The 14963-nt window shown below is 43.1% G+C and overlaps 1 protein-coding gene across 1 annotated transcript in view; it reads left to right on the forward strand.

The window, feature by feature from the left end:
- CTNNBL1 (catenin beta like 1) overlaps positions 1-14963 on the forward strand; it is a 47234-nt gene that overhangs the window by 4929 nt on the left and 27342 nt on the right. Inside the window, exons 2-7 of the mRNA XM_059862561.1 lie at positions 2573-2761; positions 4921-5027; positions 5892-6031; positions 9649-9746; positions 11741-11834; positions 12581-12672. Coding sequence (XP_059718544.1) covers positions 2573-2761; positions 4921-5027; positions 5892-6031; positions 9649-9746; positions 11741-11834; positions 12581-12672 — 720 coding nt within the window. The remainder of the gene's footprint in view (positions 1-2572; positions 2762-4920; positions 5028-5891; positions 6032-9648; positions 9747-11740; positions 11835-12580; positions 12673-14963) is intronic.

Consider the following 14963-nt stretch of genomic DNA (forward strand, 5'->3'; position numbering starts at 1 on the left):
GCACTTCCATGATTTATCATAATGATTCTGCTCAGACGCCTCCCCCAGCAATGCATAAATACAAAAAAGGGTAAAATAATTGAGATGGAAGCATGAGTGTAAATTCTGATCTTGAGGATTGTATACTCAGAGGAAATGGGGATGATTTCATGATGGAGTTTTTAGTTTAGGTTTTGTTCTGGGATGCAGTCCCTTCCTGTGGCACATGACTTTGCATCTGATAGACCCCCTGGCTCCCTCAGCCTCTCATTACACCTCAGGCTTGCCAGGGGCTTTAGTCCTTTTTAATGTTTAGAAATAACAGTGAGGATTGAGATTCCAATTCCAAATTAGGAACATCCATGGCAAATCTTGTTGAGATTTAGATGTAAATTTTTGGGATTTATGTCACTAATTGCTATATTTGTGTTTGTGACATTAATCTGTCAAAGATGGTTTAGGATGGTATTACCAAGGAATGAATGGGAGGACATAGGAAGGGCAGGGCCCCTTGTGACATCAAAGACATGGAGTAAGGATTTACTGAAGTTTTTTCCTTGGATGATGTAATTTAGAAGAGCACCTTTTCCTTATTCTTTTTATGGGGTTGCTGGTTGCTCAGGGAGCGTTTGAATTATTAGTTGTTGTCAATGACACATTTGTTTCCAAATGGATCTATGTGAAATTATATTTTAATGTACCTAGAAGATAAGTAATAGGAATCTGCTTAAAAAAAAGCCCGGTCCACAAAATCCTCCAAGCAAATAAATTTTTCATTTCACAGAATCTCTGGGTATGCTTCCATGTCATGGCTATTGAATTATGAGCCGAGTAACTGCTTTAAAAGTGCATGGAGGCACTTTAGAAGGGTTTTAAGTCAGGAATGTACCATCTGTAATGGAAATGGCAGAGAAGATAGAGAGAGAAAGGAGACAGATAACAGAGCTTGAACAGGTCTGCCTGGGAGCGAGCAGATACAGCTCTGATTTGTGCTAATGTGTTGTCTGGGAAACTTGATTCTGCATCTTCCCTAAATTGGTGACAAGGTGGTAACCCTGAAAACAAGGTGATCCCAGCCAGGCTGCTGTCTGGCCTGCTTCTTAACTATAGTTAACTCCTCATGTGCTTTCTGGGGCTGGCTGGGGGCTGTTTATTTTTTTACATCTCCTGAAAGCAGCATTTTCTCTGGAGCAGAAGATTTACCAGCTTGCCATTGGGCTGTGCCACTGGTGCAGTGCGTGGCAGAACTGGAACCACAGCTGGATTTCCTTAGGAGCCTGGAAGGTTTATTACCCTCTGCAGCCCAAAAGTTCCTAACCTGCCAGGTAGCTGGAAATTCCTATCTTGATGCTCACACTAGTGCCAGACCTGGCAGGAGAATGACACTGTCATTCCTCTGCCCCTTTCTTTGGATCAAACATGAGAAGGATCTCAGTCTTGCATAAAAGCAGGGCCTATGTTCATGGAACACAGGTCCTGGTGTGACTTTTGCCATTTTAGACAAAGGGTCCCACAGAGCAGAAGAGTAGGGGCTGCCTACCAGGTGGTGTTTTATAAATTAAGATGGACATGTGTTAGACCAAATGAGGTTACAAAATCACCTACCAGGTGACTTGAGCAGTGATGTAAAGTAAAAGTATTTTTGTTATTATTTTATTATTCTTGATATGTACACTCCTTTTAAATAGTAAAGAATTCAGCTTTGTTTTGCTGTAGCTATAGAGCATAGAGTATTCCTGTTCCAGCTTGGTTGTCCTTCAAAAATGTGAGACCAAATTTAAGGTCCTTGTAGCTTTTCAGGGAAAAGTTTTTTTCTTCTGTTGCAAATGCTTTTATCCCTTTCTGCCTGAATGAAAACATGGGATTAGGATTAATGGACTTGTTCTTGTCCTTGGCAAATTACCTTTAATTCTGACAATCAACTAGAAATAGTGGAATAAAATAATAGGTTGTTCCAAGCAAACCATGATGGTTTAGGCACTGTTTAATCCAGTGCCAAGCCCCTGCAGAGCTGTAGCAAGCAGCAGTATTCCTTGTCCTACCTACTCTGAGTTGGGCTGATTCTGCTTTTACTTGTCAGCAAACTTCAGACAGAAGGATGGAGGTGAAATGGGAGGCACACAGGAATTCAATATAGCCTTGTATACACTGTGGGTAAAAAATTATCTTTCCCTGCTGTCTGCTGAGCATATCAGTCTGCTGGCTGTGAAATGTGGGGTTGTCTCAGCTGAGTCAGCAGATTGGGGTTCCTTGATGGGCAGCTGTGCCCCACTGGGCAGGGCTGCTTGGCCACTCCTTGTCTGTGCACTCCTTGTCCTTGCTGTCTATGAAGATATTTTCCCGTGAATTGTGTTCATAGATCAAAGAAGGTAGGATGTTGACACAGCTCTTGGCAGAGGCATTCATCTACTCATGTGATGTTCCACTTCACTAAATTAATTTCCTTTCCAGTTTTCAGAGTTGTTAAGTGTCGTGTAAGCAAATCTTTTAGACTTGTAAGAATTTCCTCGGTATGGTTTGTAATACTGGTATTCTGGTTTGCAAGGGTCACTAAACACTTGTATTCATTCACCTTTTATTTCTCTGACTTCAGCCTAACAGAGGGACAAAAAGACCCCGTGATGAAGAGGAAGAGGAAATCAAAGCACGTCGGAAACAAGCCAGTGCCCGAGAGCATGGCCGTCATAGGGAAGAGGAGTCTGCTGCCCTTGAAGAAACTGATGATGAGAAGAAGAAACTCCTTCAGATAATTGAGAGGGATGGAGAAGAGGAAGATGAGGAAGTAAGTCCTCTGGGAAAGAAGAAGCAGTGGGAATAACCAAACCCCTTCTCTGTGATTCCCATTTCTTGCCATGTAGGTGGTGAGGCTTAACGTGATTCTTCTGTGCTCTTACAGCTTCAGTTTGTGGGTTTGCTTTCCTGCCCTGCGGGGTGTTCATTAATTTCAAATTTCTCAAATATATCAGCAGAAGATTTAAAGCGGGGACAAAAGGAGAGGGCTTTCAAGTCTAATCTCTCTTTGGTCTGAGAATACCCAGATCACCTTCTAAAGTATATTTTTAGGAAACAGTTTCTGTGTTCTAACCAATTTCCTGACTATTGTTCTCATTACCCCCAACCATACAGCTTCTCCCCCTCTTTGTAGCTGTGCGGCAGCAGCAGCAAATAAACAAACATTCTTCTGTACAAGAAAGGTCTTGGGTCAGAGGAGGGGGGTGGCAGCTGTCAAGGGTAAATGATTTCAAGCCTTGGAGACAGAAATCCAATGCTGCATTGGCCTTTCTGCCAAGGGCCAGGGAAAAGATCACTTTATAAATGTGACACATGGATTGGTATAAATCTAGAAGATATTTGCTTCCTGCTGCCTGTGTCCTGTTTGATAAAAAAACAAGTGATATTCACCACTGCAGAACTGTGTAGCTTTGTAAAATATCATTGTCCTTTGTATACAGCATTGCCAGCATCCGTCTTTGAGAATCTTCCTCTTTTTTTGATGTTGAGCTATTGCCATGACAGTTGTTGCTGATAGCAGAGGAAGATAATGCAGGATTTCTGTAGCATTTCAGCTCCAGGGAGGATGGATCGAGAGAAGAGTCCTCCTGACTGGCTGGAGTCTTGTGGATTCCTGAAGTGTGCCAGTCCCTCATCTCTGTCAAGTGGAGTCCTCCCAGCCAGACATTTTAAAGGCTGAAAGTCCAGGCTTTAGAACTCAAATCTCTTGTTTATTACTTTGGACTGCAGTTAATATAAGTGCCATTAAAATGTGCTTTGTCCCAGTAAATTTGATGCGAAGAAGCTAATCTGTAGGACACTGCAATACTGAATGCAAATTCAATACAAGATATAAAGCAGATCCTAATGGAGATATCGTAGTGATATGTGTTAGAGGAAGCAAAGAATCAAAGGGAGCAGAAGGAAGCCGTGTCAGCATGTGTGGGTTGAAATCCCAGTGTAAGAAGAATGTGCTTTGGGCACTGTGGTATTGATTGGCTGAATGGGGTGGTGACATGAGTGGGATGGCAATGAGACAGGTTGGGCAAAGGAATGGAGGAAATCCAATCATAACAGAAGGCTGGGGCTGGTGTTGTTATTGTAATGGAGTTTGCTGAAGAAATGGAGGTTTTCTGTCTCATATCAGATTGCTACTTAGAGTCACTGACCAAAGAATCTGCAACACCAGCAGCAGCTCTTGATTTAATCCTGAACAGGGGATGGGCACAAAACTTGGCTAACGATGGGAGGGTGTCTGGTTTGGTTTTTGTTATGAGAGCTTCTCTTAAATAGTGGTTGTAACACAGTCAGAGGAGAGGGAAGAGGTTACACAGGGAAATCTATACCATCAATTTTTTAATAAAAGAAGTGCATTAAAATCATAAACTAAGGAAAATGTTTGTAGGTGTCAGGGAGGCAGCCAAGGTTGTATTGCTGCTGTGCAGTATATATACAACTCCAGCTGAGAAACACCTTAGGAGCATTTACAAAATGAAGAGAAAATACTAGAGTAGAATATTGATTTATTTTTTTCTTTAGGAAAAGGCTTTAAGATAACAGTGAAAGCTTATCCAAGTGAGGAAAATGCAGAAGAACATAAATTCAGGGCAGTTAAATGTAGACTTCAAAAGAACAATAGCACAACTAGAGACTTATGCAGAGAAGCTCTCTGTGGGCACAGGATGTGAGGGCAGGTTTGCTCTATGTCAGAAGCAAAAAAACCTTGATATGAACTGGTGGTGCCAGGCTATAACAGGTGTAAAAGAGCAGCTCGAGGTCTGAGCTGGAGTGGGTAGTGATGGCATGTGAGGTGTTTGGCAGCTCTCTGCAGGGAGATTCCAGAGCTGGCTGGAATTCCCAGGGCCCTGGGCCTGGCTGCAGTCCCACCACATTGCTGATATTTCTCCAGCCATTCAAAGCTCTTTTTTCTGCCATTTCTGATTTGGTCAGGAGGAACCTTTGGATGAAAGTTCAGTGAAGAAGATGATTCTCACCTTTGAGAAGAGATCTTACAAAAACCAGGAGCTGCGGATCAAGTTTCCTGATAATCCAGAGAAGTAAGATTATACTTAACTTTTTCCTTTGATTTTAGGTGTAAGCCCCCTAAATCAATTGCTGAAATATAGAGATGTTTTAAGTTACATAAGGCTTATGTAACAGCAGTTACTGCCTTGTAGTTCTTTTAAATATTATTTTAAACTGGCTTTGTTAATGAAAAATGGCTTTGTTGAGACTCTGGTGGGGCCAATATATGGCTGGCAGCACAAAAACCATCAGCAATAATTAAAGGTTTCATTCCATCATTTGACGTGAAGATGTGTGCTTGCATACCAGCCAGAGGTTTGTGTGGGGAAGAAATTATTTCATGTTTCCCAGTGCTGTGGTGAGCAGAACAGCTGGATGGGTACTGAGAGCCAGATGTGTATTTGTGTTCTTGAAGCCTCTTCCTCCCTTCAAGGTGTTCTGTTATTCACATTAAAAAGATTTCTTCCTACAGTTCAATGCCATTATTTTTTGTCCAGTTTGCTGTCCTTTCCCTTACCCAGATTATATTTACGGACTTCAGACTCATACAACCCACGTACTAATATGTGCTAGCTAGGGAGGGTGCAATGTTCTGCAGAATTTATTTTATAAGTAGGTTTTCTCATGTGTTGCTGCAGCATCTTGACTTTAATTTCTTCTTGAAATTCTAGAACTGATTTACAAAATTGGAACAAATCTGCTTATTTACTCTATGTAAATTATACAGCAGAAATGTTTATGCTGCTGCAGGATTAAACTTCAAGGGGCAGGTGTAAGACAGAGAGGATAGAAATGCTGGTGCCGTGTGCACCTGGGATGACAAGTCCTATGTGGTGTCTTCTGGAAGGTAGTGGTCTCTTCTTGCCTTTTTGTTACTCTTTTTTGTCTTGCCTCAGGTTTATGGAGTCAGAACTGGATTTAAATGACATAATTCAGGAAATGCACGTGATCGCGACGATGCCTGGCCTGTATCACCTGCTGGTGGAGCTGAACGCTGTGCAGTCTCTGCTTGGGCTGCTGGGACATGACAACACAGATATCCTTCAGTTGTTAAAGCAGCTCTCATGGGGGAGGCTTTCTACAGACTTTTCTGTAATCTCTCATATCCTCTTTCCCAGGCTCCTGTAGATGTTTTTCTTCTCTTCCCACCGCACTGAATTTATGTGTTGGTTTTTCATTTTTTTCCCAGTGAAAGCCCTCTTTGTTCAAGTAATATTGATTCTGATTTTTTTTCAGTGCTGTTATTCTCCTTTCTTGTTTTATGACCCTTTCATCTAGTTTTGAGTGGCAGTGTTAAGAGTGTTAGTGGATGAGCAGCACAGAAGAAGTGAAGGCCTGGGCTTAGCAGCAATAATCTCAGACTGCAAACTTTGGAATAGCCCCAATGAAAATTAAACTGTTTTACCCCTTCTTGCTGAGATCTGGGCTGTCAGGCTGTCAGCTGTTTGTCATGGATTAGCTCACCACATGCTTCACCTTGTTTTGTAAATGTGCCCTCTTCATATGCCCATACCTTTAGTTTGGTGTGCACAGAGCTCAAGGCTGTGGGTGGCCCCTCTGGTTAAGTACATATCCAGAGACAATTCCATTTCCATGCTCAGTGAGGTCCAGTGTCGCTGACCCTGATCCCTCTGTGCACCTGGCTCTTGTACCTCTGGAGCTCTGAGGGCATCTGAGAAAGAGCTTCCTATTTACATAGTGTTGATCAAAATCAGTGCCATTTTTGAGCATCCTGGTGCCTTGATGCTGAGAACTGGCACTATGCCCAGCTTGCCACTGTGCAGTCTGTAAAACCAGACCTCAGACCGCTTTGCTTGTAAAATATTCTACAGCAGATTAAGCTGAAAAATTGTTACATGACTTGGAAGATTGCATGCCTGTGTCCTGGAAATATCTGTGGGTGGAGGGAGCAGTGAAGCCCTGTGGAAAGGGCACTGCGTGTCGACTTGGGACTCAGGCAGTCCTTTTTCCATTTTTATTGATCCATGGCCTTAGGAAGGTAATTTATTCTTTGCTTCTTTATGTGTAAAGCAGGAGATAACACTTACAGCTTTCCTGAGGTGTTTTGGAATATACAATGTGAAAAGGCCTGTTAGTGCTGCATGTTGTGGTCTGATGCACAGATCTTGGTTTTCTTTTTTAGCACTTTTCTTTATAGCACCATCTATTGAGAATTCATAATTCATTCTTCCTAAGTGGGTGCAGTGATCAGAAGCTAAAACCAAAACATAAATATTTTATTGCATGCCAGTTTATATTAGTGAGCACTGTGTTTGTGTATTTTGACTTGCATCAGGTAGAACCTTGATGTGGTGAATGCTGTTCCCTGCAAAACAGTAAACCCCACAGCTTCCCTTATCCAAGATCTGCAAGGAAATGGCTCTCAAATAACTGTTAACAATTTATGTTGTGCAGAGGGAAGCTCCTCCCATGCAAATCCAATTTTGTGGTTACTGTAGTTTAATTATTTATTTTATCCCAGACACCACAGACTTGTTTGTACTATGTGCTTTTGTACTGAATTTCTCATTCATAGGGAAAAAAGGAACTGTGGGAATATTGACTGGGATTGCAGAGCTGTTTTCCAGATAAAGTGCACCAGAGTACAGTTTGCTTTGTCCTGTCTGCCATGGAAAGCTTTGTGCTGGGGTCACTGCTGCTGTCAAAGACTTGTCAGGGTTTCCAGTGTGAACTCTTTTTATTTGGTTCGCAACTTGCCTGTCAGTGGATTTATGGGTATGAATTTGGCCTGAGAACTGCAATTTTGGCAAAGGTATATTTCTTGTTATAAAACTGCTGAAGTGTTTTGAGCTCCACTGGAAGCAGAGACTGCTGCTGTTCACATACAGGGTAGAAGCACTATTGAAGTGAAGCATCTAGACATAAAACTGGATTGATACAGCTCAGGTTTTCTAATGATGTTTTGTTAAAACAAATGGGAAAATATTTTTAAAATAAGTTCTTCAAGGAGAGAACTAAACAAATGGCTCTTCAGATGCAATTTAATTGTGGTGTCTTGGGGGACTAATGCAAGGAGACAAAAGCAATGTCCAGGGGGAGCAAATAATCTGCTGAATGATTCATACAGTTTTACACAAAACATGTGAATGAAAGATGATCACCAACAAGATTTTATTAATGAAAGACTTGAAAGCTTCAAGCGAGGCTTTGCTTTACTATCTCCTAAATTTTATAGGACAGCTGATACTCTCACTGCAAGCTTCAACAGAAGCTTCCCAGACAGGAATGCCCTGCATGATGAACTCTGCTGAATTCTTTGCTGTGCTCTCTCAAGAGAGCTTGGTTCAGTTATCTTTGTAGCACCCAGGAGACTGCAGAAATCTTCAACTGATTCCTCCCTGAGCTTTCTCTCCCATGAGCTGATGAAACCCCATTCCCTCAATTTGTCCTCATCCATCCTGTATTAACCCCTAGACCACCTCAGTGGTCCTCTGCTCTCCCAAGCACAGTATGTCAAGGCCTTTCTTTTACTGGGAGAGTCCACAACAGAACAAAATATTCTGCAAGTTGCCCCATGAGTGCCAAGGAGAAGATAAGAATTCCTTCTGTTGATTTGCTGGTTTTGCTCTTACTAATGCACTGTAGTGTGTGATTAGCCTTTGTCACTGTAGTGTCACTCTGCTGAGGTGATACTTGCCTGAAGTGACACGCTGGTGACTCTCCTGCAGCTTGTCCAGCAGAAGGTCCAGGCTCTCTCTTGCAGAGCTCACCTCTCCAGCCAGCCCCAGCACACAGCTGAACCTCACTAAGAAAAGACAGATGAAAATACTTTTCCTGTTGCTGCTTGTGTGTCTGAGCAAATGCACAAATAGGAGACCTGGGAGCTGCTTTGTCAGCCTGGGCACTTGAGAGAGATCCATCACAGAGTGGTTATTTAGGACATTGAGAAAACCACATCTCCTGCTCTGCCCTTGGGATGCAGGCAGGATTGATCAGTGTGTCTGAGAGAATAGGGAAGTGGGTCTAATGAGCTGGAATACGTCTTGTCCTACAAGGGAGCTGTGCAGCAGGCAGGGGAGCTGTGTGTTATGCAGCCCAGAGTTAATGAGTGAAAATTGGGCTGGCAGAAGCTCTGCTGTTCCTGTGAGGGCTGTGGTTTGAGGAGTGTGCTGCCCTAATTGGGCTGGGCAGAGGGGGGTGATGCTCCTGCTGCCGGCGCTGCCCTCGTTAGGTGTGTGTGTGTATCAGGTTAGCAGGGCTATCACTGAGAGCAGATTACCCAAATCACATTATTATAACTCATTTCTCTTTGCATGTGTTCAGTCTTGACAATGCAAGATGGTGCTCCCTTAGACCAACTCCAGCATGTTTGATTTGAAAATAATAAGTAACTACCACAAAGAAACAGTAAAATTGCCTGATACAGTAAGCACAGAATCACATTTGTTTTTATCATTCCTAATTGTTCAGATTCCCTTATTTTAGCACTTCTGGGGAAGGTCTGCTGCAGTAGTCTGTGTGCTCTTGTGTCTGTTATCCTGTGCCCTGCTGCTGTGATTGTAATGCATTGTATCACCTTGCTGGTAATGCCAGTTGCTTTGGGGTCATGTCATGGGCACATTGGCCTAAGAGCCATCTGCTATTGATACTAAATGCATTGTCTCCCTGTTGGTTGTCCTTAACACCCAGCACATGTTTCCATAGCTGTGGTTGACTTGCTGCAAGAGCTGACTGATATTGATACTCTCCATGAGAGTGAAGAAGGAGCTGAAGTCCTCATAGATGCTCTTGTAAGTAGGAAACCCCAGATTATTTCAGTGCCTCAACATCTGCCTCAGCCCAGCAAGGAACACTGACCTGTCCTGCTGTCTTCAGCTGTGTCTGGGTGTCTTTGCTGCCATCATTGTGATGGAGATAGCCAGAAGAAGCCTGTTCTGAACCTGAGACCATGATGGCTGTTTTTGATGAAATGCTAGAGTTTGGGGAGTGGGTGGTTGCACCATTTGCACATTGTTGCACCACTACTTTTTTGGAAGGAATGCTGTCATATTGTGAAATTTGTGTAGGCTAGGGGATTTTTTGGTGCAGGGAGGGAGAATGAAGTAATAATATTTGTGACTTTGACAGTGTCCAATTGAAAACAGGAGCTTTGTTTACATTTCCTTTCTCTCCCGTGAAAAAGTGTGACCTGGGTTCACTAATGGAGAACTGAAGTTTGTTACTCAAAGGACAGTGATGCCCTGTGATCTTTCAATCTCACCTCTTGCACAGGAGACTGGTTGTCTTCTACCCAGTAACTCTTGTTTCAAGCCCAAAAATTGGGCTTGAACCGGGGCATCTGTTGGTGATGGTGGGATTTTTTCTTAACAAGAAGTAAAAACTTGAAAGTTTTCATGTAGCAGAGCAAATGAACTTTAAGGGTGGAGGAGGGTACAGAGGTAAGGATCTCTTTTGGCATAGAGAGTTAACCAACCCAGAAAATTACCTAGGTGGGTAGCAGAGGCATTGGTGGTGTTAAGTGTTCCTTGCACACTTAACCCTCTGAGTGCCTCTATGGGGGTGGATTTTCCCTTTTCCTGCTGTTTCTGCTGGATGCCTCCTGCTCCCCAGCTGCAGATGGGGAATGAATACGAACCCCTCAGAGAGGTGATGCCCAGCCAAACATGAGTTTTTCAGGTCTGTCCTACCTTGGAGCTGGTGAATTGCTGCCTTTGACCATCGCTATGGCTGTGTCTGTGTCTGGTTCTGTAACTATTGTGTTGAATTTGGAAGACAGGAAATTACAGTTTTTCTTTTGTTTGCTTTGTTTGGCTGCTCTGTTTTCTCCTACAGTCCTTGTCCAGTCACTATAACGTTACTTTCCAAAGGTTAATGACAGTGCCCAGAGCCCAGTTCCTCCAGCTGGCCTCTGGGCTGTTGTTAATTACTCTGCCTCGGTGGGGAGATTGCTGGGTGAAGGAAATGGGAGAGAGGAGCTGCTAGAGAAGATGTTTTCTATAAAATATGTGGAGAGGTAGTAAATCAAGTGAAGTTCTTTCTGTTTTCATTGTCACCAGCCCACTGATAATAGCCATGTTTAGAGGTTTCATTGTCCTGCTTGAAAGAAACAGGTCAGGGCTATCTTGGGAGAAATGTTTAGATATGTGCTTTTTAGATTACTTTTTTTTTTAAAGAAAGTAGGTAAAAGGTTGTAGGGTATCTGAAGATTGTTGCATTGTTTTCTGCAGCAGCCCATATATGTGTTTTTTCCATGTATTTACCGGGCCCAAAGCTGGTTAAGAGTGTTTGAATTGGTAATGTTATTTTGTTTAACTGTTCCAAGCTCACGTCCACAATGGAAAGTTTGCCAGGGTCAAGCTGGGACTCTTTCCAATTCCTGTTTTAAAGGTGTATTTTAGGTGTGAGCTCTGTGATTCAGGGACTCCCCCTTGCCTCTCTAGTTTTTCTTAACTCACTGAAGTCACCTTGGTACATTCATCTTGAGAGGATTTAACTGCAGGACTTCAGCTGGTAACAGTTCAACTCTTGGGTTTGGATCTGTGTGTGAGCATTGTTCTGTCAGATTTTCTACCTGTTAGGTGGAAGGTCCAGCAGCAATGGATGCAGGCAGGCAGCAGTGACCAGCTGCTCACAGAGCTGACAGTTCTCCCATCCACAGTGGTTGTGAGCCTTGTGCTTCAGAATTCTGAGGGATTATTAATGTCTGGCAGGGTGTTTCCTTCATATTCTTCTTTTCATTCTTATTTCCTATCTCTTTATCTTTTCCATGACCCTGGGGATTTAGGTGGAGGGCCAGGTCGTGGCCTTGTTGGTCCAGAATTTAGAGCGCCTGGATGAAAGTGTGAAGGAGGAGGCTGATGGTGTCCACAACACCCTGGGTAAGTGGCTGCTGCACAGCCCCTTGCTTCTTTCTGTGGTTTGTACCAAGGGGTATGAGTTACCCCTTCCTTTCCCCCCTCCTCTTTTTCTCTTGGACTGCCAGTACTGCAGTACAGGGTCTGTACAGCTTTTATTCAAGCGCAGCTTGGAATCACTTGTCCCTGGAGCCAGAGTTTGTCCTTTTTCCCATGGCTGCATGAAAGGTGTCTCTTCCCAAACCAGCTGTGTTGGGAGGTGCAGATACATGGATCACTGCACTGCACCAGAGGCAATCACAGAACTGTTCAGGTTGGTAAAGCTCTCTAAGATCACTGAGTCCAGCTATTAACCCAGCACTTCCAAGGCCACCACTAAACCATGTCCCAAAGTGCCACATCTACACAGCTTTTAAAAACCTCCAGGAAAGTGGTCCACTGTCCATGTACAGCTCACAGATATGTTCATAGTAAATACATGAACATATCTGTGAGCTGTACTTTGTTTCTGTCTTAACAACATATTTAACTTTCAGGTAGTAAAACATTTGCAATTCATGGAAGGACATAACTGCCCCTCTGCTCCCTGATCTTTGCACAGCACAGAACCACTGCAGGGTGGTGCCCCTGCTGGCAGTCACACTATCAACCACTCCTTGCACTCCTTTGGGATTGTAATCTCCCAGGACTGCAAGAACGAGAGAGCCTGGAAACATGAGATTTGTAATTTTTGGTGGAGAGAACCATCTGTTTTCTGTCTTTCTTCCCAGGAATTGTGGAGAACATGGCAGAGTTCAGGCCAGAGATGTGCACAGAGGCTGCACAACAGGGCCTCATGCAGTGGCTGCTCAAGAGGCTGAAGGTGAGCTGGTTCCTCACTTTCCTTCTACAGACCAGTTAGCACAAAAACTAGGTCAAGAAAAGCCAGTTGTGCTTATGTGTGTTGTAAAAGCCCAGTTAAGGACAAAAAGTTATAGTTCGGGGTCTATGTCCTCAGCAGTTTTAGTTTAAGGAGACACACTTAGGTTTTGTCTTTAAAAATGTCTTGCAGTAGAAATTATCTCTTTTATTTTTTCATGATTCATGTATGTCGGATTTCAATGTGTGAGATCTGTAGGACTACGAAAGCTGACCAGTGAGAGGGGACACTAATATTAAACATTTAATGGTTTTTGCTTCCCACATTTCTAACAATTTTTGAGTTTTAAGTGATTGTCTGTGTTTAAATGCTGCTGAGGGTGGCTTTTGCTTTGAACTTGGCTAATTGCCTTTTAAATTAAAAGCTGCTTTTCATACACTGCATCCTTTGACAGCGAGTTACACACTTTAACTGTGTCTTGTGTGAAAAAATGCCTAAACATTCACTGGAAAATGCTGTAGAAAAAGAATGGATAGTTCAGTCCTCTCACAGAAGTAGTAAAGGAAATATAGCAAAGAAATTCTGGCTGTTCTCTAACCTGTCAGTAAGGCATTAGCACTTCCATGCTTAAATGTGTCTGCATGATTAGAAAGCCTCTGAATTCCAGAAATTCTCCATCAGCTGTGTAAGTGCAGGTACCCCTCTGTGCACTTCACATCCTTGTTAGCAGAAGTAATCTGTAATTTCTCACTACAGGTAGAAACATAATTATGCTTTTGCTTAAAAAGAAAAAGTGAAGTTAATTTTAGTCTTGGCAGGTAGGTACTGCTGCCTGCCTTGGAATTGCTGTGGCAGCTGAAAGACTGAAAAAAGTGTGAAAGCAAAATAATCCCAGCTAGGATTCCCCTGCTTGGTGCCACAGAACATGAATGCTCAATGGCATTCGAAGCTTGTTCCGGATGTGTCTGTTGGGTTCCCTGGCTGTGTTAATCGCTGGATTTGGGATGTAGGATGAGGCAGGGCTTTTTCTTGCCTGTACAGGGTTGTGGGGAGCTGATGAACCCCTCTCCAGCTGCTTTAGCTCTTGGCAGTGCTTGGTCATGAATCTCTCTCCCCGACTGATGTGTTTGGGATTAACCCAGGATTGCAACAGCTGGGTAGAGCTGCTGTGGAATGTTTCTGGGATAAGTTTTAGGATCAAGGTTCTGTCTGGGCAGTGATGAGGATATCTGACACATAGCACAGAGCATGACTTTCTGTTTCCTGACAACATTTCAGGTCTTATAATTCTATTGTGACTGTCAGAGCTGCATCAGAAGGCTCAGGTGGAGAGCTCATAGCTCACTTCTGCAAACACAAGCAGGGTTTGATGATGTGTGCAGTCTTAGGAGATCAGAATGTTGTTTCCAAGGATTTGCAGGGCAGCAGTTGGTCACCCTGTGGCAGAAGGTGGTAGGGATGTACAGCACCAAGCACATTCCCCTCTCCCTCATCGTCTGCCTGGAGGTGTCACCTGGCTGCTGTAAATGCCGTCTTCTGCAGAGTGGTTGAGGATCATTCTGCAGAGTGGTTTGTGATCATTTGGAATGAAAAGCTTTATTTTAAAGTGAGTACTTGGTGGTGTTTGGGATCTTCCTGCTTTCTGTGTTTCCGTGTGTTTCCTGGTGCTTGCACACCATGCTTTGTTCCTTGGCAGAAGGGTGGGGTGATTGGCCCAGCAGCTCTGCATAGGCAGGACTGTCCACCATGCTGCAGGGAGTTGTGTGTTTGGGGAAAAAACTGGGTGAAAAATGCTATGTTTTAAGCCTAGGACTTCTGTTTTTTCCCTTCTTGAGCAATGGATTATAAATAGCTGGTAACTGATGATTTTTAAATTTGTTTTATTTTATGAATCTCTCAGTAAAACAGGTTGCATTATTATCTAATTGGTTAATGTTCAGTCTGTTTCTGTAGATGAAGCAGCTTTGGCAGCATGCAAAAAACATTGGATCCAGTTCAGAATCCACTCTAGGGATTTTTTGAGGGGTTCAAATTCAGCCTTTTCATTTCATTATGACTTTTTTAGCATATTTGAGGATGGAGGGAATATCTGAAATGGAAGTTATGTGATTGTGCAGGCAAAACCCATCTCATGTTCTTCTGACTGTGACACTGATCCTTACAGGAAACTCTGGCAGTTACTATATGATGTTATTGTGACATATGTTCTGAAATTCTGGTTTTGCTGACAGGCACGGACTTCCAGAAACAGAGATAAGTGCCATACACCCACTTCACATTGTGGAAAATGTATC

Source organism: Haemorhous mexicanus, chromosome 18 (assembly GCF_027477595.1).
Source record: "Haemorhous mexicanus isolate bHaeMex1 chromosome 18, bHaeMex1.pri, whole genome shotgun sequence".
Taxonomy (NCBI): domain Eukaryota; kingdom Metazoa; phylum Chordata; class Aves; order Passeriformes; family Fringillidae; genus Haemorhous; species Haemorhous mexicanus.